At 42.9% G+C, this 25,030-nt stretch overlaps 1 protein-coding gene across 3 annotated transcripts in view; it reads right to left on the bottom strand.

Moving 5' to 3' along the window:
• celf6 (CUGBP Elav-like family member 6) overlaps positions 1-25,030 on the bottom strand; it is a 154,740-nt gene that overhangs the window by 27,011 nt on the left and 102,699 nt on the right. For all 3 annotated transcript variants that reach the window (XM_086107419.1, XM_086107420.1, XM_086107421.1), the window contains exons 4-5: positions 18,756-18,884; positions 11,414-11,493 (exon numbers count right to left, since the gene is read on the bottom strand). In XM_086107419.1, coding sequence (XP_085963545.1) covers positions 11,414-11,493; positions 18,756-18,884 — 209 coding nt within the window. The remainder of the gene's footprint in view (positions 1-11,413; positions 11,494-18,755; positions 18,885-25,030) is intronic.

Below are 25,030 nucleotides of genomic sequence, written 5' to 3'. Positions count from 1 at the left end.
GATTGATGTGTACTTTTGCAAACTTTCAAACTCCACCAGAATTGTGATCCTAACCAGATCCCGCAGGGGTTCCGGTCGTCCGGCGGTGAAGCTCTGCTGCATACAGTTGCGGGTAATTGGATCTGACCAGAGCCTTCGGCATATGAAGGATGAAGTATTGACTAATGGCTTTAACTTACAGCATATATAGTTCCGTATTGATGTCCGTACTCCTGAGTTTGCATCCAATTAAATGATTTCAGAAACAGAGACCAGAATCAGTTCCTCGTATGACATCCAGGGCAGAGAAAGTTCACTGTGACCGGCCTACTGTTTAATTAAAAGCACGGTATTCTTGGAAAGAGTAGCAGGATGGTAGTGTGCTGCAACCCCAGGGGATCAGACCGGATATGATTAGTAAGATCATAAAAGCAAAGAGGTGACAAGATGAGATCAAAAACTTGTGATTCTGTTAGAAAATGACTCACGCTGACAGGGTCAGTTCAAATTGAGGCTTTGGTTCAGATTTCTATTGTCTCCTGGAGTGTGGACTTTAAAATGGGAGTGAACTGCTCACCGCTGCCGTACACAAGTTTCTCACGCGTGATAAAAGTGAAATTGAGAAAGCTGTGCCAGATGCTCCCCTGTCATATAACATGAGCATGAGTACTAGTTTTATCCCAAAGGAAAAGCAAAGGAACATGGATGCCTTTGCCCTCAACAACCAAATAATGCAACGGAGCAGCAAGGCGTCACTTTATTGCGGTTTGTGTATCCCAGTGATCCTGGCAGCTAAGTTGTCTGGGGCTAAATGCTCTGGATGTTGTGGAGCTGTCATGGTTGACATACCTCTCCAACATCGCATGGACATCTGGCTCTGGATTGGCAGACCAGGGTGGTGGTCGCCCCTTTTTAAGAAGGTCGACCAGAGGGGTGAGTTCCAAATACTGGGCGATCACACTCCTCAGCCATGCTGGTCAGGTCTATTCAAGAGTGCTGGAGAGGTGGCTATAGTCTGGAGTTGAATCTCAGATTCAGGAGAAGTGTGGGTTTGGAACAGTGGAGCATTTCTGCACCCTTGGAAGTGTTTGAGGATGTTCCTCAGGGGAGTTCGAGAATTTGTGTTACTGAACCACCTGTTCAGTCTCGGTATGACTGCTGTTAGATGTCAAACTTGTGTCGAGTGATGGTTGGATTCAGCCAAAGCTGCCCTTTTTTCCACCGTTTCTGATCATAACCCTTTTGGACAGCATTACTAGGTGAAGCCAAGGTGTTGAGGGGTTCAGTTTGGTGGCTTCCGTCAACCATCTCTGCATTTTTTTGGATGATGTGGTACTTTTCGATTCATTAAGCCCCAATTTCCAACTCTCATTGGAATGCTTTTTAGTCATGTGAGAAGCAGTTGGGATGAAAATCAGCACCTCCAAATCGGAGGCCATGGTGCTCAGGATGGAGCGTGAGATCGACAGGAAGATTTCTGTACAGTGTCTGCAGTGATGAAGATTGTGTTTTGGTCTTTTGTAGTGACGAACAAGATTTCCGATACAAGCGGCCGAAATGAGTTTCCTCCGCAGGGTGTCCAGGCTCTCACTTAGAAAAAGGGTGAGAAGCTTCGTCATCCAGGAGTGACTCAGAATATTGCCGCTGCTCCTCCACATCGAGAGGAATCAGATCAGGTGGCTTTGGCATCTGGTTAGGCTGCGTCCTGGACACAACCCTGATGAATGTGTTTCGGGCACATCCCACTGTGAGGAGGCCCCTGAGATGACCCGGTACAGACTGGAGAGACTGACTCCCAGTTGTCCTGGGAGCCCCTTGTAATTCTTCCACATGAACTGGACAAAGTGGCTGGTGGTAGTGAAGTTCGGGCTTCCCTGCAAAAGCTTCTGCACTCGCAAACTTGCCCCGGATAAGCAGATGGACACTTTACCCCTTAGATGTCTGTGATGTAAAATTAAAAGCTAAAGGATGACAGACACCCTTTACGTAAAGCCTGAGTCATTGATGGTTCACTTAGACCCTTGTAAATGGCATTCATTTCAAACTGCTGTCGATTGTTACAACTAATCAAGACGGCATTTCAGCTGTCGTTCGGCTAGGAATACTAATGCTAAATAAATGCTCGAAACAAATGAACATGCATCGCTAGTGCTGCTGCAAGAACCTCATTCAAAATGTGACAGTTGGTGCAGTGATTAATAAAGTCTGAGTCAGAAATGTATCCAATCAACGTGAGAGCATTCGGGAGTTTACACCTGCGTATTTTGTACAACCATGTTGGATTCGACTCGAATTTAGCCTTGATTCAAAAGTGGAACATGGGAATCAGTCTTCAAACAGGCTGTGATTGACGTTCAACTTAAAATAAATGGTAATTGTATGACTGGAACTCAGCTTCCCTCCGATTATATTATTTTTAGTGGCTATTGAGACACAGAGCTCGCTGTGTGCTGATAATTGTACAGTAAAACCAGGCTGGGGAGCATCAGCGTGGCCCCCCAAGGGACATTTTGTTGAACATCAGATCCAATATTGTAAGCGGCGAGCGCTGCTCCTGAGGCCAGAAGACAGCCGTCTGATTCCTCTCCTTCTGTGCCATTTCAATTAGTTAAATCAATACTACGACATGGCGGCATTAACAGAACGGTTTTATTTTCCATTTCTAATTTGATTCCACTGCACTTCATGACCTTTTCCCACTTCTTTCTCAACTTTGGTGGCCATTTGAAGGTGCCAGGCGGTTTGCTTTAATGAGGCTGACGATGAGCAAACATTGTCCGTCTGCGTTGCTGCCAGTCAAGCCTGCCTACCGCGGCGACAATGCCGGGCATTAGTTCACCCCTTCCCACTTGCTTTCTCATCTTCATTTAATACCTTGGGAAGAATGAGTTGTGACAATTGGAACAGTGAAAGAATAAGGCAGCCTGTGCTGTGGGGAAGGAACCCCCCCCCCCCCCCCCCCAAAAAAAACGGGCTCCGCTTTCTCAAGCCTAAATTTCATCCTTGTCTGTGAGGATTCTGATGCATTCCGACGAGATGCGGGCTTTATCTCGTGGATCGACAGTTTCCATTAACAAAAAATTACGAGCGAGATGTGTCCCGTTAATGAAGGAACAGGTGGCTGCCGATGACAAAAAAAACCAAACCCTCCCCTGACTGGATGCAGAAAATCCCAAGCCGACAAACAAACAGAATAATAACCTCCAGCAGCACAAGTCCTCATACCTGGAGAGAAAATGAATTTGCTGAATTTGATAAGGGCCAACAGGGAGCCGTCACTTTTGACAGGTACAACGAAGGAATTTGCGACGGGTTCAAAAACTAATCTAATTTCTCAAACAACACACTTGACTTGTGAAAATCTCCCCATATTGGATTTTATAGAGGCCGGGAAACGTGGCGATGGAACAATACACAATGGTAATTGAGGGATTAGAACTCGACTACGCCCGTGGAAAGGCATTAGTCTTTATCGCTGCAGTCCTCGCGACTCAATTGTGTGTAAAATATGTGCAAACAGGTAAACAGCCTCATTTTCATCTATCTTGAGCAACATTATGTAATATTACAGCCGGATGTTCTCTGGAGGGAAAATAAGAGCACAAATTATCAAAAATAACAAAGTTGCACCGCCCTGCGGAGCCAAATACTTTTAAAGGATAAGCAAAAGTTTGTTGACACATTTAAACTCTCAGGGTGTTCATCGAGCATGTGTAATGAATTAATTGAATGTATGATAGAGTTCTTTGGTAAATGAGTGAACTCCCACCGGGCCAAGCGTTGCACGGCTGGTAAACCACACGGGAAAGTTGTCGCTCATTAGCGGTGCATGTTGCCGTCTCGGTTTGCCCCCCCCCCCCCCCCCCCCGAAGACTTCTGCAGCTGCTGAATGATGCCGCGGAAAGCCCAGAAACACAAAGGAACAGGGATACTGTCATTTAGGCTTTTGGACAAAATGAGATCGGTCATTAGCCTGTAATTCATTTGACAATACAAAACGTGAACATTTCCGATACATTAGTAATTGGGGAAACGCATTTCTCCTGGGAACTATGGTCTCAACAGTGGTGCTGTTGATTCACTCTCTACTAGCTTTTGTTCATAATAAAGTCAATATGGCGTTAGCTTTGGGAAATTTATTTTCATAAGAATGTATCAAGGGAGCATTCGGCTCAATGCAACATTGGCATGGAAGCAGATGTTCACGAAAGCTAAGCTGTCTTGTCCCCAGAGTTCTTTACTGTGTGTAAGGTACAGATGTGAAGTGCGGGCTTGAAGTCAATATTTTGAATTTGCCGACTTCTAACAGAGGTGCCAAACTTTGCCAACTGCCAAGGAAAAACAAGATATTACAAATACACTTGTGTTTTTGTGCGTGCATTTCCTGTTTGCGGTTTACGTGGAGAGAATACGTTATTTGTGCTATGAGAAAAAAAAAACACGTGAACAAAACACAAATTTAGGTGTTTATTTGGACGGGGCTAGAAACTGAGTATTTGCATTTTGATTTTCAACAGGGGAACATGATCGAGATTTCCGAATCAGGCCTCGATTCAATGAAGCTTAGAAAACACAAGAGGTAGACATGCTAACTATTACAATCACAATGTGCACATTCCCCATCCCATTCAAAATGATAACAAAGAAAAACAGATTCATTGATTGGTATTTTTTTTTCCCCGCGCCAACAACACATTTTCTTCAAAAGCCCATCTTGAGACAAAACAACGCTGTCAGGCAAAAACGAATCAAAACTTTGCATTAATTCAAACAGCGCGTGGTAGTGTTGCTACATTCGGACTGAGGACATCCAACACCTCTTGTAGCTTGTCACGGCTTGAAATTCCACAACACCTCGGCGTGGCGTTTGATCCAACTACACGTTGCCACGACAACGCTCTCCGGCTTGGTTTTATCACTCATTAATCCACAAGTTGACTATCACACACACCTGTACGCTCTTGTCGCTGCCAACGCCGCTGAGGCGCCACAGGGCCTGTCAGCCGTGCCGTGACAGCCAACATGACAATGGCGGCAATTTGCGCGCCGCCCGCCTGCCGTACCCTTGGCGCGGTCTAGTTTGAAGTTCTGCCACATGTGTCTCTTTAGTGTGATTCAACCGAGACTGTCGTTTGAGTTTGTTCCAGAAGCACCTATAGTCTGCGGTAGAAAAAAAAAAAATTAACTTTCACCCGATTTTGCTAGTAGGTGGAGCACTTTTTTTTTTTTTAAAGATTTAGATATTTCTGTATTTCACTTGCGTGTTTGTTTTTGAGGACAGTTTACCTTTACTTCCAGTATTTGAAAACAACGTATTTTTCTCTTGTTTTGTCAAACTGGATTTGTTACTTGTTCATCCGACGCTGATGTCAACAATTTAAGAGAGAAAAAAACAAAACAAAACAGCGGATTAAGAGAAGCAAGATATTGCCGGTTCATAACACCATTTAAGGCGTTTTTTAATAAGTTATGGAAACTATTCTGTGTGCTTACATTTTTTTCCCGTCTCTTTCTGTGTGCCACTTTATTAAAATAGGAATTTTACATACTCAAATGTAAAAAAAAAAAAAACTTGTGTCTTGAAGTACATTTCAGTGTTTTTACTTTTTTACTCTGACTAGTGGATTTGAATCAATACTTCTACTTTAGCTTGGAACTAATTTTGTATCTATTGCTTACAATGCAGTCAGATTTTGAGTACCTTTCCCCCTATTAATTTTACTCCATTGGGTTTTTTATTTTTTATTTTTGGGGGACATCACGCATATTTATGGCTTTGTATGCATGTGCCAGGTAACGCAGGTGCGACAGGGAGAACATTAAGAGATTCTATGTTGGGTGTTCATGCAAACCTCACAGCTGGCAGCAGCACGCCAAATCGTACCTCATGCTCGACGGTTGTTGACGACATGTGGCAGCGATATTATCCAAATTAACCGCACCCCCCCCCCCCCCCCCCTGTCTGTGGCGTACCCGTAGTTGAGTGCCTATTAATGCGGGAGGAAGTTGGATTTGGGGTGCAAAGAGGATAACAGATGCAGGGATAGAGGAAGGAGATTGAGTTAATAAAGAGTATTAGTAAACTTTATGGATGGCTGCTGTTGATTTGCCCTCTGGTCTTTTTGTGGAGCCATTTGTTCAAGCGGACAGTTCATCTGCAGCAGAGCTCAAGCGGCTAACTGGCTCAAGCTAATGCAACTCTCGCCAAGGCTGCAGACGTACGACAGAACTCTACAGGAGCATGTAAAAAGTCGTCCGTTCATATATTTTCATCAACATTTATCCTCATTCGTGGCATAGGGGACTAGATGGGCCATGTAGGCCAGTGTTTTTGTATAAAAAATATGAAAGAAGGTAAACCAACGTTAGGAAAAAAAAAATGTTTATCATCAGGATTTGAGAAATGTTCTCCACATTTTTTATTGTTTTTCAGAAGCATTAAAAAACATTGTTTCATACGAGCAAACCACAAATGACCGTTGTTTGTCAAGTTTAGTACCAGAAATCAACCTTTTCGCAGCCATCATTGTGTTTTACATGTAACTTTGCTCCTTTAAATTGGATTTACAAGAATGTATAAATGTAATAATGGCCGCCACTGATGGATACTTTTATGTTCCGCTCAGCTTGTAAAAAAAGTGTATGAAAGTAAAAGGGTGACGTTAACACAAAGATCAGAGCACCGCATTGATATTTTATATTAAAAACATCGTTAATATTTTATCAACAATTAATCCTGCGGGCCATTGGCGATATTTGAAAGACTTGGCTTTAATAAAACATATCTTTATTGGTTGCTTCACTACCCCCCCCCCCCCCCCCCCACACACAATGTCACAAAATTCCCGGTGAAACAAAATCCTTACAGCGACAACACCGACGATAAAAAAATTAATCAATTTCACATCAGAATTGAAATTATTGAGTTGGATTTTGATCTTCATGCTTTGCAGCAACTGTGCGCAAAGTTAACCAGACTTATTTCCCCTCTCTCACTCCTTCAATGTAATGCAAAAAAATGAGGCTGCATCAAAAAGAAGCGTAAATCACATCTGGTTTCATGGCTGCCAGGAAGCATCCGTAAATATTTATCGCGGCACATCAGTGAAGTGTGTGAAGAGTGAATGTTTGCCAGAGATTGTGTGTGTGTGTGTGTGTGTGTGTGTGTGTGTGTGTGTGTGTGTGTGTGTGTGTGTGTGTGTGTGTGTGTGCGTGCGTGTGCCTGTCCTGCCGTACATCATTTCGTATACTTACACGGTCTTGTTTGAGCGAGTCGGACGGATATCGGATTCATAATTAACTGCCGCTTGACGACAGCTTCCGGTTCTTGTGGCCTCATTTTCCAATTCCCAAATAAACACTAACCAGTGCAGTGCAGTTTATGTTCAAGTAAACAAAAAACATCCGCTAACTTCACAGTTCCTACTGCATTGCATTTGCTGCTACGTCCACTCCAAGAAAAGCAAAAGGACAGCTTTTGTATCGCACAGTGCAGCTCACTCCGAAAGCCTTGTGCTTGCTTCGGAGCAAGTGTAATATTGTTGCCAGTGGTGGAGGTAGACTGATAAACGGCATGTGTCACACACTCTTATGAAGGTCTAATGGGTTCATAACAGCCAGGCTAAAATATTAGCAAAACCGTTAAGGTAGGCCAGCTTAATAACCTGACCTTGTTTTGTAGATCAATCTCAACTCCGGAGAGTACGTGTCAACATTATTGACATACTTGTTCACCAACTCGTCTAGTCGCCGCCTTGAAACCTCCCTTGATAACTGTTTTAAATATTTCATCTAGGCTCCATGACATTGGCTAACCTGAACCCCCAATTCGGCAGTGACGGTCCTTTTGCGAGCCATTTTTCCATCGGTGCTGCATCTTGTGTGAAGCATTTTACCTGTCCACCGGTTGTATTGCTATTAAGTAGTCAATAACTGCACTTTATCTTTCATCTACAACACACTCTGCCTGGCTTAATTCTTTTTTTGTTCAAGTAATGGATTGGTCCCAAGGGTTTGTCCTCCCCTTCTTGAGTGTCTATCATCTACCCACCAGTTTTCTTTTCTTTATTTCTTCATAGTGGCTGGGGCGTGTTTTTATTTTTATTTCTTTACAGAACTGTAGAGAGCATCAGGCGTTTGATGGGATGCCTTTGCACTGTAAAAGTAGTCGTGTCAGGGTGAAGTTGGCACCGCTGCTGTCTGTTGATTGGTTGCCGGAGAATTGTTACTTGTGTGTTCAAAAAGTGTATGCGAGAGATGTATTGGATCAATCAACATGATTTTCTGGAATTATGTCCCCTGCGTTGGTTTCATTGCACAAATACAAAATGAGGAATGAGGGATGAGGAAAATGTGGAAAAATGTGCCATGAAACCAAAATGAAAAAAAAAACAACTTTGAATTTGAACAGGGCTGTTTTGTAAGCCCTGTATTTGTATTTGATGGTGAGCATAGCCAAAAACTGTGTTGCTCATGGTTGCCAGCTACATTGTCCAACCCAAAACCCCAAATTATACACTCATTTACATTTTCAAGAGGAGGTGAAGAGAGGCGTTCATCTTATGACGGGGGCCTCTTAGCCTGCATGCCAAAACAGTCCTATCTCCTTGTGATAAGAGAATACTTACATGTGCTCTCACGCACAGTGTTTTCTCTTGCCTCCCACATGCACGCCATCATCGCGCTTTGCACTATGTAGATCAACAAGCCCCTGTGACAATTAAGTACTAAATCCCACGAAAGGTTAAGCAGCATATTTCGTTTCAGGGTGAACTGACGTGAACATTTCCACTCAAGGTTTCATCGACATAGCAGTCCTAACAATGTGATTTAGTTGCACTTTGAAGTAAAGTTGATGATCGAGGCTCATTCATGCTGTGTTTAATATTTTTAACGCATTGCTTTTTTTGTTTTTTCACTAAAGTATTGCCGTCATTTCAAAAGAGCATTTTGTCTCGTGTTTTGAAGCATCACACTAGGTTGGTAAAATGCCACACGCACGCATGCACACACACACACACACATATATATACTGTATGTATATTATATATATATATATATATATATATATATTATATGTGTGTGTATAATATATATACATACACACACACACACACACACAAACACGTTTCTTCCACCAAGTCTTCTTCAACTTCCCTCCGATCAAAGTCTCATCTTTGTCATTTGCATGAATTATGTAAGAACCGTTTCACATTAGCCTCTGCATCATTCTTTGACCGCTGATTGAACCGTTACTCGTAAATAACATCCCGTATAAGACATTTGCGGCACAATGTCTCCCGGGGACACATTTAAGGATGCGCGTGGCGCGTGCGCAGTCATCGTATCTTCTGTAAGACTCGAAGCTCGGTTGAATCGATGCAGAAAGAACGGATAAAGTGCAAAGAAATGAAAGGAGCCGTGCACTTTAAGGAGGCCGATGCTGACTCTTGGGATCTTTTGTCTGCGATAACAGTGAAAAATGTCTGCAGCATGTCTGTAGATTGTATATTTTAGGTCCAAACAATGACATACTATATCAGTCTGTGTCGAGAACATTTGCTTTAATGATGTATTATACACTGCAGAATCCTTTCTTTCTCAGTCTCCGTTTGTTTTTTGGGGTTTTTTTCATCAGTCCTGTGTGAAAGGCTTCAAACTTTCAATGGTGCCCATTACAGTAAAGATTAACATGGATGTTGTCGGTTTACTGGAACTTAACATTCCTTCATGAGGAAAAAAAAAAGAGAAAAGAAAGTTATCTTGATTGAAAGTATGTTTTATCCTATGACTGACTTCAACACATTACTTGTTTAGCTTGCAAGTTAGTTGACTTCTTATGTATTTGGACTTTGAAAAACTATTCATCCCGTAGGTTGAAGTTATGTATTACCACGGAATGTGTTTGTGTTTGAACTTGCTGCACAGCTGTTTGCCAACAACATGTATTGATATTCGAGAAATTAAGGGATCATTAAATGGAATTAAATTGTGCCCTGACGATCTAATTCAGTGGTTCTTAACCTTGTTAGAGGTACCGAACCCAACCAGTTCATATGCATGTTCACCGAACCCTTCATTAGTGATTTTTTTTTTTCACAAAAAGAGCAAAGAAGACTTTATGACATCAAAAGGATACTTTTCCAGCTCGGTTTATAACACACAACCCTTTGTCTCATCACCTTCCCACTCGGCTTTTCCAAACACTTTCTTTCAGCTCTTTCCCCCAAATTGGGCTTGTCTAGTTATTGTGTGTTTGAATGTGTCAACCAAAGATGAGCAAAAAGTCTCCCAAAGCTTCTGATTTATCCACCGTTTTTCACTCATGTCATCTTTGCTGGGCTGGGTCACTTTATGTCTGATGGATGCCACTGCTGCCTGCCAAGAGCAATTTTATACGGGGAGCCAACAGGAGTGGCTCCCCGCCAAGGGGACCGACCCGCCTCTGGTTCTCGATTTGTCTGCCTTCACAATCGATGTGAACACACACACACAATATTCCCCCAGGACACATACCGCAACTCTCTGAAGGAAAGGTGAGCATTTCACGCAATGTGAAAGGCCTGAGTAGCGGATGACAATTGAATTTGGCCGACATTAAAATTTGATGTTTGTAGCCGTTCTTGAGCGCTCCAAAAGTTGGTCAAAAATGGTATCACTTCCATTTTGATGACATTTGGTCACCATATATTCAATGTCATGAAAAAGTCAGTGATCTGATTGCATTATGGGGACATGATTGTTTTATGGAACAAAATGAACTATTATTAAACATATTCAGATGAGCTGCAAATTACTTGTATCCTGGCTAAATATTATTCTTTGGATGGAAAATAAAAGCGACAAGACTATAAGGATTTTTTTTTTTCCCCCGGGGGGCAGGGAATTTTGTTCTCATCACTGTAAGGAATATTACTCATTTCTGGCATCATATAAAATAAATAATCAAATATAACAATGATTTGTAGCATTGGATGTTGCCATATTGAGAGAGTATATGAATAATTTTGGCCATTCTTTTAAAATACTGAAAATACTATATATATATACTGTATATAATTAATCGGGTTTTTATTTATCCCTAATACAACACAATATTAAATTTCTGTGTAGACGAGAGCTCTTCAACACAATACAAATTTATTCTGAGTGTAACCAACCAGGTCATAAGCAACTATTGGAGGTTACTTAGTGGCTCCAACATTCAAATTTTATCCTAAGTCCATCTTGTCCTGTAATAAATATTTTTCTCTGGCTGTAACAAAGAGTGTTCGTACCAGATAAAACTTGCAGTACAATCGCATTAGCATGGCTTGATAAAATGTCCAGACTGGTGAAAAATCTGATGTTTCTGGTGATTCAACTCATGAAAGAATTAGCATTGATATTAAATGCTAATTCTGTTATTTGTGTATTGGGAGACTGCGTTACTTACAGGCATGGTCTGTCCACCGTGCAAGCTGTTGATGGCAGCCTGTGCTTCTCCGTGGCTGGAGAATTTGACAAATGCACAGCCTGTAAACGCACACACAAAGAAAGGCGAAACAACATCAGGCAGATGGCCTTGGATTTATCAAGTAAAAAAAGAAAAAAAATATCACCAGTTATTGTCTTCACGTTATCTGATCCATAAATATATTCTGGTCACTTGTGTGTTGGGATCGTCGCTAAAGGCATTAGCGGCCTAGAACATCCCGTCCCTCGCCCCGGCAGCGCTAATTCCACAGACTTGTTTGTGAATATTAATCTGTTTAATATTTACACATTGTGATTTGTGTGCAGTCACTCATAAAGGAGATTAGCACGACAATAGCGCGGTCTTATAATCGGCCTATCCGACGGAATCGTCGCTCGCTTCAAATTTAAGACGTTGGCGGTGGTGGCGAAGGAGGCAATCTGGGAAGGGATGGCTTTTTTTTTTTTTTTTTTTTGCCTCGAAGGACATTGAAATCGTCTTAAATCTGTTGTGTGGCTCAGGCTCAGGAAGGAAGAGTCAACATGAGAAGTTCGCCAGAACACAAGAAGTAAGCATCGGCAGCAGGGTCGTGAAGCTTTGCTGGATTAACGTTTCAAACGATATTAAAAGTGATTCAAGTGGATAATATTAGTTCAACTTGGTTGTTTAGATATGCAAGCCGCAAGATCAAGTGTTGCCTCAAAGTTTTTGTGGACTTTTTATCCCCCCACAAATTCCAACTGAGATCAACTGTTCGGAATAATTTATCGGAGAGTCCAACCTGATGCCATCATAATACCTTATTTACTGTGCAGGCAATGTTCAGAGAGGACATTGAGAAAAACATTCTTCACAATTTAAAAAAATGTTCAGCTTTTTGCGAGATATTTTTGTCAAAAATACCCATTAGAGTCAAGATTTAAAACACACGCTGTCCCGTGTAAGTGCACAACTCTATATACCGATCCAGATCCTGTTTACCGCAATGACCGGGGGCGGTGAAAAAAAAAGAGAGTGCCCCCAAAAAAAGTTTTTATTCCAGTTTTACAACTGCCACCCATTGCTCTGAGAACTTCAACAAAGTATAAAGTACAGTATTCTTATTAGAGGCTAACATTGTTAGCTAACTATAATCTTGTGTATCCAACACAACTCTGAGCGGGTTTGCTTACCTTTAACGTTCCAGTGGATATGGGCTGGGAACAATGATAGCCGGTTAAATTAGCCTCACTGTTATGGCCATAACTTTGAGGCTAGGCTGGGGGAAGATAAGATAAGATATCCTTTATTTGTCCCACACTGGGGAAATTTACAGCCTTTTTCAAGTGATGGCCACAATCATGTCAAAACCCAAAATGAAACTGGCCTGCACTGTTGTTCAGTGCACAGATTAGCGTTGCATCACAACATTACAGCGAGAGTGTGTTTGGTGATACAGTATGTCCGTTCACAAAAAGCTGCTCGACCCCACTGGCCGAGAGTCCTCGCAAGTCCAATAGAGTAACAACGCGAATGGGAATAAGAAGAGTACGTTGCAGACTACCAAAAGAAAAAGAGAAACAGCATTAAAATTTGAGGTCAAGGTATACTTGCAGCTCACATGATGTGATGACATCAATTAATTTGTCCAATCCCAAAGTTTTACAGCTTTTGGCACATTTAGACCCTAATATGCCTGTCCTAAACCACGGACAGATGCAGGACTACACCACTGCACCATGGGTGCACTAAAATGGAAGTGAATGGTAATTCATTTGCAAACGGCATTTGAATTAATAAGCTTTACCATCATTGACTACTCTATTCTATCCTATTTTTATCCTTGGCCGCAGGTCGCTCATGTTTTAACTTTAGAAGGCTATCTAATTAACAACCGTGCGGATTTATTCAGCTGATTTTCATTAATCGAGTAACAGCAGTGCTCACCGAACGGCACGCGTTTCCTGAGCCGAGCACTGGGGAAATGTTGGGAAATCGGATTTGAAATAGTTTTGTATTCAAGTTAGCTGATGATTTGACTGTGGTTTTGGCTGTGGGCCTTTGATCTCGACTGGAATACTTGGGTAATTACTGTCCACTGGTAAACTAGAGGAGGCATTACAGATGAGCCAAAGTCAAGGAAACCATCATAGAATGAAGTTCCCCTCTGAGGAAATTACTTTCTGGGTTCTCCCACATTCCCCAAAAAAACGCATGGCTGGTTATTGAAGACTCTAAATTGTCCATAGTTGTGGATGTGAGTATGAATAGTTGTTTCTCTATATGTGACTTGCAGTGGGCTGGTAATCAATCCAGGGTGTACCCCACTCTTGCCCAAAGTCAGCTTGTATATGCTCCAGATAAACTGCAACCATATGAAGAATATATTTTAATTTGTGGAAAACGGATAGAGGGAAATATCCAAAAATTAAATTGGCCAAATGTGACTATTAAAAAAACAAAATAGACTTCTAAAAAGCTAAATCTCATCAAACTGGCATGTGTGTCACATGAAACATAATCAAATCATGCGAGATGTCAGCTCGGTGAGCAGCTTAAAGGGTTTGCTCAATTTTTTCCCCCTCTCATATTTTTATGCCACTACAGAAGTGCACCAGAAAGGAACAAATGCAACGGTAACCGTAGAACCAGGAATGCTATTTATGGCGATGTAGTAAAGTCTCTTTTGTTGCTGCTCAGTCCAATATGACTAAAGCAACAATGAATCAAAAAGGAAGAACGTAATGTACACTGGGGGCAGCAATGCCGTAGAGTGGTGAGCGTTTCAGCAGTTCGGCGTTTGCACCGCCTCCTGCCTGAAGTCATCTGGGATGGGTTCCAGTTTATCCATGACCCTAAAGAGGATAAGTGCTCGAGAAAATGGATGGCGGGATGGATCTTATTAAATGCGCACACATTTGAGGTAGGTCAGCATCCCTAGAATGTGTTCAACTTTTGGAAGTAGTTATTTTTCTGACTTTGTAGGTAACTTTTCCAAATCAAAGGTTTCATAACTTCGGGACTCTTGCGCTGTGTCCCCCAATCAAGAGAAGACCAAAGACACTTTCACCTGAGGCTTTCCATTCACTACAAAAGCAGCGTAAACCGTTTTGTGTGGAGACATTCAAGTGTGTTTTGTTGTTGTGTCAAATGTCCTTAAAGCTGAATGGATGCACAGAGGGGAACTGTAAACGTCAAAGAACACTTTGCTTCTGTCCCCGGCCTTTTTACTTCACTGGAAGAGCTCTCGGGGGTTGGAGGCAGGAAGGGTCTTCATTTATTTGACTGAAAGACGTGACTTGGAGTCTGCCTTTGAAAGAACAAACACATTTGACCTTTTGGAGGAAAATGATTAGGTTCAGTGTGTTCTTTCAGGAAACCTTTGGTTTTATAGACTGGTTCTTTCTCCAACCAGGGGTCGTAGGTTGGACCACAATGCCAGTAAGCATCTGGAGGATACAATGTATGGTCCGACAGAATATTTGATCTGGCCGACCATGCAATTGCTAGAGACAGATACAGGCGGTCCTCAGTTGTTTGACATTTTTGTTATTCTGACATTTTGCATGTAAGAATGCGCTGTCGGCGGCCCGGTAGTCCAGTGGTTAGCACGTCGGCTTCACAGTGCAGAGGTACCGGGTTCGATTCCAGCTCCGGCCTCCCTGTGTGGAGTTTGCATGTTCTCCCCGGGCCTGCGTGGGTTTTCTCCGGGTGCTCCGGTTTCCTCCCACATTCCAAAAACATGCATGGCAGGCTGATTGGATGCTCTAAATTGTCCCTAGGTGTGAGTGTGGGCGTGGATGGTTGTTCGTCTCTGTGTGCCCTGCGATTGGCTGGCAACTGATTCAGGGTGTCCCCCGCCTACTGCCCGGAGACGGCTGGGATAGGCTCCAGCACCCCCCGCGGCCCTGGTGAGGATCAGGCGGTTCGGAAAATGGATGGATGGATGGAGAATGCGCTGTCGACGACCAGTTTCACAAACCTAAAGACTGAATCACCGTGTCTTCAAAACACTTGTAATGCAGCGGAAACTTCATTCATTGAACAACATGTGTATCCTCAAAACGACGTGTGTTGGGACAGTTGTGTCCCAAGTGCATCTTTGAAGCTCAAATGTCCCAACAGTTGTAAAATTTGCAGTTTTGACTGACATTTTGATACAACATATTTGTTTTTCTTCTGCTTGAAATGGTAAGAGAACATGCACAAAGAAGCTTATCCAGTTTTCAGGTGTCCTAATTGAACGTCTGTGCCAGGCTTTCGCCAGAACGACCCTGTGATCAAGTTGTTCAGAACGGCTTTTTTTACGAAAGTGTTACTTGGCAAGACTTTGGTCGCCGACAATTGTGGTTCAACTGAGCCATGTGTGTGTCGATGTTAGCTCGTTAGCTGCCATATGCTTGCTGCTTGTGATCAAAGAGTGTTATGTGCATGTATTATTACATTTTAGCATTTTCATTTTTATTAGAAGTTGATTATTATACTTGTATGACATCCATCGGTTTTCGATAGCGCTAGTCCACATTAGGGTTGTGGTTGTGATGGAGCCTAGCCAAGCTGACTTGACCTATATATACCAGTGAGACAAACAACCCTTCACATGAACAGAGTTATAATCAACTCAAGCGAGGGGCCTGTGCGGAGATTCATCCCTGGGACCCCTCGACTTTGAGGCAGACGCGCTAACCACTGGAATACAATACTGCTTGGTTGAATAACCATTTTTTTCATGAATGTAGCATATCCCCCATGGAACTGAAAAGAAAAAGGATCCCACTCATATTCTCAAGTTCTCAATATCAAACATCCACTCGCTTGGACTTTAGTCCGTATGTGCAGCCCAGGAAGAAAGGGTAACGCATTGCAAAAACATCTCCAATTAAATGGAAGTGCCAGAGCCTCATGAATTATAGCGCACGCCTTGAGTTTTTTTTTTTCTCTTCCCAATTTGACATCTCCGAATGACTTGGGGCGAACGCGGCGAGGAGAGAGATTGTATTGCTTTCAAGTGAGCGGATCTCGCCACTGCCTTTTGAATTCCCTGGGTAGTAATATGTATGCATGAATTCCATCTGGCTGGATGGGTGACATTTATAACACAACTTAATTATAGAGCTAAAAGCCATCTCTCTATTATTCCTGACAACTCAGGGCTCTATTCAACTCTGGCGGCAAATGCCGAAAGTAGTTTAGAGAATCGATGGAATGGCGAATGTGGGGTGGGTGTGAAACTTGTGACGAGGAGGTTGCTGAAAGGCTACCGAGTAGCATGCGTTTAGATCAACATGGCAGTCGGGCTCGTATCGTGGAGAAGACAGCGCAGTTAATTTCAAGGTCAGCCTCATTTGAATTGCACAAGGTCCGGAGCTTGTTGCTGCACGGGTAAAATAAGTTGCGTTTATAATTAATGTGTGGAACAGCGAGAAACTGGACGGGATACAAGTCATTTTTAAACTTAATAGCTTAACATGATATGTACTGAGAAGCCTGTCCACCTTCTTGTTCGAATTATGAAACAAACTTCTAGTCGGAATTATGTCTCCGTGTTGCAAAGCTTTGAAAGTGATGTTGCATTGAATTGGGCTGAGGTCCCAAAGACTCACTAGTGATCTCTGAGGCTTGAAAAGAGGAGTTTCAAGACACAAAGCACAGAAACCTAAATTCTGAATCTTAAGACAATATCCAGGACAGACGAAAGCTTCCGAAAGAAGAAACCAAGCTAGGGTCTCGAAATGTTCTCTCTTGACAAGCGCAGCAAGGTAATTTTCTTTGTGCGCTAAAAAAGACCTTGCTTTGCTTCACTGTATTTTGTCCAGATCTTGGAAGAAATTCTGTCTCCTTTTATTTGAAGTTTTCACAGTGTTTGATGATTTCAAAATGTGTATGATGGTATTGGTTGGCAAAAGTGAAGCGGTCGTCTGAAAATGTCTCGGCTGTTCACTGAGCTGAAGGACAGGGAAAATATTCAAGTGCTCAAGGGCAAATAGATCTGTTTGCAGTGTAAACTATTCTGTTTTTCTTGAATGAATGATGATGGCTTTATTGTAATGAGCAGTCGGGACTTGTTCACTCTTTGCTTCCACTCTGGAGCTACGTTGCAAATAAGGGACATGTCAGCTTCTATGGTTATCACGCATTTCATCTCAAAACCCACTTTGGGAGATAATCCTTTTGACGCTCAGTGTCTCCCGACATTTGTTGATGTCTCATTCAAATTTTCGTCCAACTTTTGAGATGTGTTTTTCCGGAAAATGTGAGCTGAACTTTTGTATGACTTTGGGGCATTCGACATTTCGAGTTTACACCATGCTCGCTAATGTTCCTTGATTTTGTCGCAGTGGAAGGCTATGGGGGGAGGTAAAGAAGAAGTGTGAGAGAGGTAACGAGTGAGAGACGAATGCCACTTGAGGAAACATATGGCGCACAAAGAGAGAGAGGAAGGCGCGAGGAGGGTGAAAAGGAGCGAAAGTATAGCTCCTGTCGAACACGCCGGCGCCGGCCCGATTTCATTTTATGTGCTGTCAATCAGCCCGAGGCATCTGAGCAGACAGGAAGGAGAAAGGGAGGGGGCATGAAAAGAGTGGAAGCAAGCGGTTGGGGTAGGGGGGGAGGGAGTGGACGAATGTGGCGGGGGACACAACGAGAAAGAGCTGGTTAATCCCAATGAAAGCAAGCCATGTAGATGCTGAAAGGCCCGTGGTTCGATACCAGTGAGCCTCTCTCATTGATTTAACAAGAGGACGCATGCATTATCTCGCAGCGCTTTGCCGTCACGCACATCGTCGTCTAGATGGACGTGTCACAGCTTACAGATGCTTATCGAGCCCCTTGCGCTGGTAGTGCAGTTCACTTCATTTTGGTTTGACAAGTTGTCAAGGGTAGCAAATATTTGAGCATTTGAACATGTGTGGTCGCCTTTGGAGAAAATTAAGAATCAAGCCGATATAAGCCTACCCTACATTTTCATGTAATAAGCCGTGAACATGTTTTCTGCTCTATTGAGAGTGACCGCAGCTAAACTACGAGCCTGGCTGCTTTATATACTGTATGACATAATGATCGTCTGGGGAGGGATGATGGCGATGCGGGGAACAAACATGCCGTGTTTCAGATAACAGGAGTGGGAGGAGGGAGATGAGCTGCTACATAAGAAATAAGACGCCAGTGTAAATGGTGAAGCGGGGAAAAGGAAGGAAGTGTTGGAGCACCGTGACAGCGAGCAAGCGTCGAGTTGTGCTCCCTCAAGGATGCTCGAGCGGAGGCGGCTGAAGCGAAGCTGGACACGCAAAAGGAATGACAAGGGACCGTATGAGTATGTGTGGGTGTGTGTGTGTGCTCTGACCCTTACTGGCCCCATCAGGACCCCGCAGGACGGTGCACTCCTCGATCTGGCCAAAGGTCTCGAAGAGCCGCCGGACGTCATCCTCGCTCTGCTGCTTGCCGAGCATCCCCACAAACAGCTTCCTGTCTTCTGGATCAGCAGGAGAGGGGGAAAAACAGCAGCTGATGGTTGCGTTCTGCTGAGCCATGATGTGACTGTGAAACACTACTTTCTACTTAAACCCTTAACATTTCTGGTTCGGGCCCACCGTGCTCCTAGTCAATAAAAAAAAAATAATAATAAAATTGTCTGGAGCCCTGCAATATGAATTTAATTTTGAATGCTCCCCGAATAATATTTTGATCAACATAATATGATCAGATTAAGCAATTACAATCCACAAATAGAGAACTTCGTGGACAAGTGGCAACTTTGGAAAAGTTCTCGCCAACAAATGAAACAAGTCAATTAGAGAGCAAGAAAGGATAATCACTGCGCGATTGAAATTTGCAGGGGGCTGCACGGGAATGATGAATAGTGTTCTTTTGTTATTGCGGATATTTATGAGCACAGTTCATAACAATAGCACTAAGTCGAAGAGAGAGTCTGTTCTGTGAGCACGTCCTGAGTCTATTCATTTTTTCTAAGAATTATATTGATCACAAGCACAGAGATGCATCTGGGTTTTTTTTTAAGTAAAAAGCAAACTACATTATAAATTGAATCCAGCTTGTTAATAAATGTGTTCTTTTCAAGAGCAACGTAAAAGTTGCACTCGACTCTCATTTTGGACAGTATAGAAAAGATGAATTCTCCCAATCTATCCTCCTGGTATAGACAGAGCATTCATCTTATTTTACATCTTTTCCATTATTCATATCCAATTCAGCATGTGTTGTGGAGTAAAATGGTTACAAACAAGAGCCCGTCCTCTGCTCTGATAGAAAGTGGCAGCGAGAGGAAGAGAACTTGATTGGAAATGACACTGTTGATCTTCCACGTGAGTCATTTGACTGGTGTGGAGCGTGGAGGTGTGGCGGTGGCGGGGAGGTGAGGATGGCGAGAGCATCACCTGGGCTTCAACAGATGTGACGCCTCCTGTACCTGCCAGGCCCCATTAGATGCATCTGGTCTAAAAATAAAGCAGCGGGGGCCGCCGCCTCCATTGCGGCGGGGAAATCGGATCCTGTTCCATCTCTGTAAAGTTCAAATGAGACACGTGCGGACTACCCGCTTGGCCACACAAATGACCACCTGCATAATCAATAAGGCTTCGGTGCCCTGGGCTCTGCTGCTGTAGCTGTAATCCTGGTGTCTCGCTGGGTTTTTCTCGACGTGGATTGCATTGCTAGGGTCTTTTTATCGAGTGAAAACATATGCGAAAAGTTGATTTTTATTTTTGAAAGGAGTAAAAAAATAAAATAAAAAAATTACAGCGACGACTGAGGTGCAGCTTGGGGGTCAGTGTAAACAATTTTGTACTGCAGCAGGTCATAAACTCCTTTATGTTTATCGTTTAGTTTTGATGTAATAAAAGGGGCATCACCCCTTTCAGGGATGTTGAAGTTTTTACATGAGCGTGTGCACTGTTTGTCGAAAGTGGCTTTGGATATTCACCCCCATGAACAGGTCATGGGGGTGAATGTGTGGGGCCGGTGAAAACTAGCCCCACTCTTGTTTTACAGTGTGGCGAAAATAGAGAAAAGCTCGCAAACGGACAGAAATTGTTTAAATTCACACTTGAGGGTTGGGAATGCACTCCAGAGAACTATGTTTATAAAAGCAATTAAAAAGTCAATTTTCCATAAAATGCCCCTTTTAAATTTGAGTCGATCAAGGAAATGTAGTCAAATGTTTACCCCTGGACATTCAGCTTGAACATGTGCTAGGGGAAATTAAGCTGACCTCTGTTCAAGGAAGTGAAGAGGAACATGTGAAGAAAGGCCACAGCCTGTCCAGAGCACATGTGACCTAATTTGTCGTGAAGGCCCCTCTATCTTTCAGATTTCCACTGAGGGGTCCCTGTTAAATGGGCAGAGTGCAGTTTTACAGGCCCCCCTACTGTGTGTTAATGTTGTGGGACCAAAAAAAAAAGTCTCATCTTGGTCCTGGCCCGAGGAGATCTAATGGTGGCTTTACAAGGCTAATTAACAAGCCATGAGCGAGGTAATGAACTTTCCAAATGTGCTGGCAAACGCAAAAATAAATGACACCCCTGCGACGGCATTAAAGGAAGTGTGAGTGTACTTCAGTGCCGTCCTCCGGGAGAGCAGAATGAATTTGGTGCTTGCTATCTTTTCATTGCCTGACCTGAGAGAGTCTCCGCCGGCCAGCCGCCTGCCCTGGCCCCGAGTATTGATTGCTATTAATTAGTCCTCTTTGCACCTGTCTCCGAAGCTGCTCGCGCTGGATTTTTACAAGTTCAACCCCCCCACAACCACATCTCTCATGGACACTTGCACACTTGAAATTGGCGTTTTATGAATATGAATATCATGTAACGCACCCTCTGTGTAAGGGGATGACACCGCGACTTCAGAACGCAATCCATTCAAAGTGAAGAGGTACGAAAAAACCAAGAGCCCTTAAGTGCGCTCGTCTATTTGCATTAAGAGGACGTTCATATAGAAGCAACATGAAATGATTAAGAAAATAAAAACACTGAGAAAACACAAACACCTTGGGTTCAATGTATATGTAGAGGTGTACAACGAGGATGGTAGGAAGACCGGTCATGTTGTATGGTTTGGAGACGGTAGCAATAACCAGAACGCAAAAGAAGGAGCTGCAGTGACAGAGTTGAAAATTAGGAGATTATCTTTGGGAGTGATGGGAATGGACAAGATGAGGGATGAGCTCATCAGAGGGACGGCACGGATTGGAAGGTTTGGAGACAAAGCAAGAGAGGCCAAGGGATTCCTTGTGTGTTCTACATACTTGGCCAATAAAGATGATTCTGATATGGATGCTTAAGACGTGCATAGGAGAGACAAAGAGCATATCGGAAGAAGGATGCGAGAAATGGAGTCGACAGGTCGAAGGCAAAGAGGAGATTTATGGTTGTGGTGAGCAAGTGAAGACTTGCAGCTTGTTGGACAAGACATGGCGAGGTCTTTGATTTGCTATTTGACCCCTGAATAGGGAAAAGCCAAGCAGAATTATAACTGTCCTAATCCGTGAAGTATTTTGATGAAAGCTTTGATGAAAATCACAGACATGTTATGAAGACACCTGGGAACTATTATAAATAGTGACTGACTGCTGCAATGTCTCCCCTAAGCTATGCGCATACAAATGGAGATCAGAAAAGTTACCAGGATACTACAGTCATCCGACAGTCGCTTGTCTCCAGGATGCCTTGTCATTCCGTACCGCAGGGATTCCATCATTCCATCCCCGCGGTATATTAAAAACTAATAGATTTTTCACACGAGCCATGTGCTCCCAAGATTGATGCTTCTCTCAACACAACACTCCGCTCGCATCATATCATTCTCTTTCTCCTGTATTGCCATCCTTGACTTTCTTTTCTGTCTCTAGCCAAATAATTAGTTGCTATAAAGCTTCTATTTCAATTGTGTTTCTTTGGTAATCACGTTTTTTTTATTTATTATATTTTTTTAAAGAATGACTTTGCTGCTCCTGTGCCGTGGTAAATATCTTTTGTTTTCACCATTCCATCCCATCATGCCTGCTGGCTATTGTCAGAGGAGGCTTGGTAGTAGCAAGTGCTCACAAAGCATGGACAGCTGCACCCAACAATAAAAGATGCCTACCAGGCCGCCGGGTGCATTTCAGATGCGGCGTAATGTCCCAGGCAGCACAACAGAGAAGTTGCACTTCTTATGGACTCATTAGCAAAGCATGATTTTGCTTTATTTATTTATTTAATACATTTGTTTTTTCCGGTGTGATTGCGAGGCTTGCCACTGGACACACTCGCTCATGAAGGTACACAGAATGGCTCAATAAAATGTTAAAAAGTGTGGGGGGGTTTTAGCTTTGTGTTGGGCTTTGTTTCGCATCATCAACTCAAAGTGTCCCAATTGCGTGATAGTTATGGGAATCAGTTTGGAAGTAAATCGCGCCATTTGCTTTTTGGTCTAATCCATTGTGAGGCTTGGGGGGGGGGGGGGGGTAATGAGCATTCCATCCACTTCCACGTTGTGAAAAAGAAAAAGCCTTCAACTGAACTTTTGTTCAATGTTATTAATCTTTTTCAATGGAAGACCAAAACACTCTAAAATAGCGTGCTTTCTGAAATATAAATATAAATAGAGAGTCTTGTTCTACTTTGCTGAGTGGTTATGAAAATGCTTACGCAGATGTAAGCTCTTTATTTTTAAGGGAAACACAGGATGAGCTTGAAGTGCTTTTTGCTTTTTCCGGGGAACATTGGTTGTGTTTTATTTACGGTTTAAACTGTCTAAAGGCATTTATATTTGTGGTGAGTTCATCAATGGAGGTTTGTTTCGATCTGAGGCCGGGCTTCGTCGATTGATGTGAATAACATATTACCGTAGTTACTGTGTTTCATAAGATCCTTGGCAGATTCAGATTTTTTTTAAAAAATGGGAGTGATGGTTTTGACTACGACTCCAAAAGGTTCCTCACAAAACTTCCAAAGTCGAACTGTCGTCATGCATGAGGCGTATCTCAAACCTTGAGCAAATCCCACGAGACTTCCGCATACCGCGTGAGACTTCGGATGAGTGAGCCTCAAAGGGATTTTGAAGGCTACTTTCTTTGGGGGGAGATTTATGTGTCAATGTGCGAATGTGTGTATGTGTGTGTGATGCCACCACAAAAGTTTACCAATGATGGAGATGAACAAAAACTATGATTAAAACTCTGTCCTAGCTGCTTAGTCAATATCAATAAGCAAAAGTAATGGATTGTGTCAGTAATGTTTTCATTTAGAGATTCCCCTCCGAAGCAATTCCCTCTCGTGCATTAAAAACTAATACCGTGAAAGTTTGAACTCAGCAACCTGCACTTTCCTTAAAGCCTGTCGCGCATCATCAAAATTTCAGTTTTTTTTTTATTTGAGTTATTTTACCCGTCATTTCCCTCCTTTTTATACTTCTGTCATGGTTCTCAATGTTAAATTGTTGCTTACAACACTTTCCATTATTTTCTATGAGGGAAAAAATGGACTAAATTGACATAAATTGGATGTTGACTCGCATCTAGTCGATCTGAAGGTCACAACACTTTTTTTTAAAATTCGATGTTGCGATGGTTGCTTACTTGAATGAGCAATCTTCCAGATACATTTCTCTAGAGGTGTTCTAGTCAATGAGGTTGTTAGATGGGAAAAGCAGCCTCGGAACACATCAAGCCAAATGAAACCTTTCCATTGGAGGGAATCATTATTTTTCATTTTCATAATTATTCACGCTTGATGGAGTTGTGAATCCCTCTTGTTGAATGTTGTTCCTTTGCCAACTTGCCAGGAGTTGAATGCATATAAGACGTGATTAAATGCCTGATTCAACTGCAGTATTGAAATTAATTGGTTGAATATAAGCGCAATGAGAGTAACATCCTGCTGAGTGCTCCGACGTTTCATCGTGGACACAGAATGGAAATGGGATGAAAACAAACATATCAATTGTCAGTGTTCTGATGCAACAACAGGTTGTTTACATGTAAATGCGTAACTCTTACAACTCGAGCTGACACGCTCGTATACTGTCGGGTGCCTGAAGCCCTCTGGACTGCATGCAAAGCAGTTGGGGGAAACCGAGGAAGAACTGCCTGTTGCATTTTTTTTTTTTTTGTTCTAATGGTCTCGCCCAAAGCTCCATCAATAAATGTTAAACAAACCTTTAATTGATGTCCTGCAAGCCCTGATTTGTTCTGCTCATACGCAAAACTGTCCACCGCAGTAGAATTTTTCACTGGGCGGTAGTTTCGGGGCACAGAGGGGTATTTTGGCTTCATTTGCATGTAAAGTGGAACACAGTCCTCTGACGGCATGAGGTGCCTAAAGACAGCCGCTCCCGTGTGGCCTGCCAGACTGCGCCAGCCAGCAGGCCCTCACTTATCCCGTGCCTGCTGGGCTTGGCTATGACAGCACACTGCGCGACATCTTAAGGTCCTGTCAATCTGCAGACTGTCCCGTCTGGGGTCATTCTTCTGAAGAACAGGATGGCAAGGACAAACCTTAGCCTTTCAGAGAAACTCCCATTCGGATAGACACACCAAAAGGCATGGAAATATTCAAAAGACTCACACTCGCACCACTGGGAATAGAATTCAGGATCCGCCATGCTCCCGGCATTGTCTAAGCA

This window comes from Hippocampus guttulatus, chromosome 3 (assembly GCF_054856545.1).
Source record: "Hippocampus guttulatus isolate MCC_2025c chromosome 3, RoL_Hgut_1.0, whole genome shotgun sequence".
Classification (NCBI taxonomy): domain Eukaryota; kingdom Metazoa; phylum Chordata; class Actinopteri; order Syngnathiformes; family Syngnathidae; genus Hippocampus; species Hippocampus guttulatus.
The sequence above is the reverse complement of the archived record's forward strand: the minus strand, read 5'-3'. Positions and strand labels throughout refer to the sequence as shown.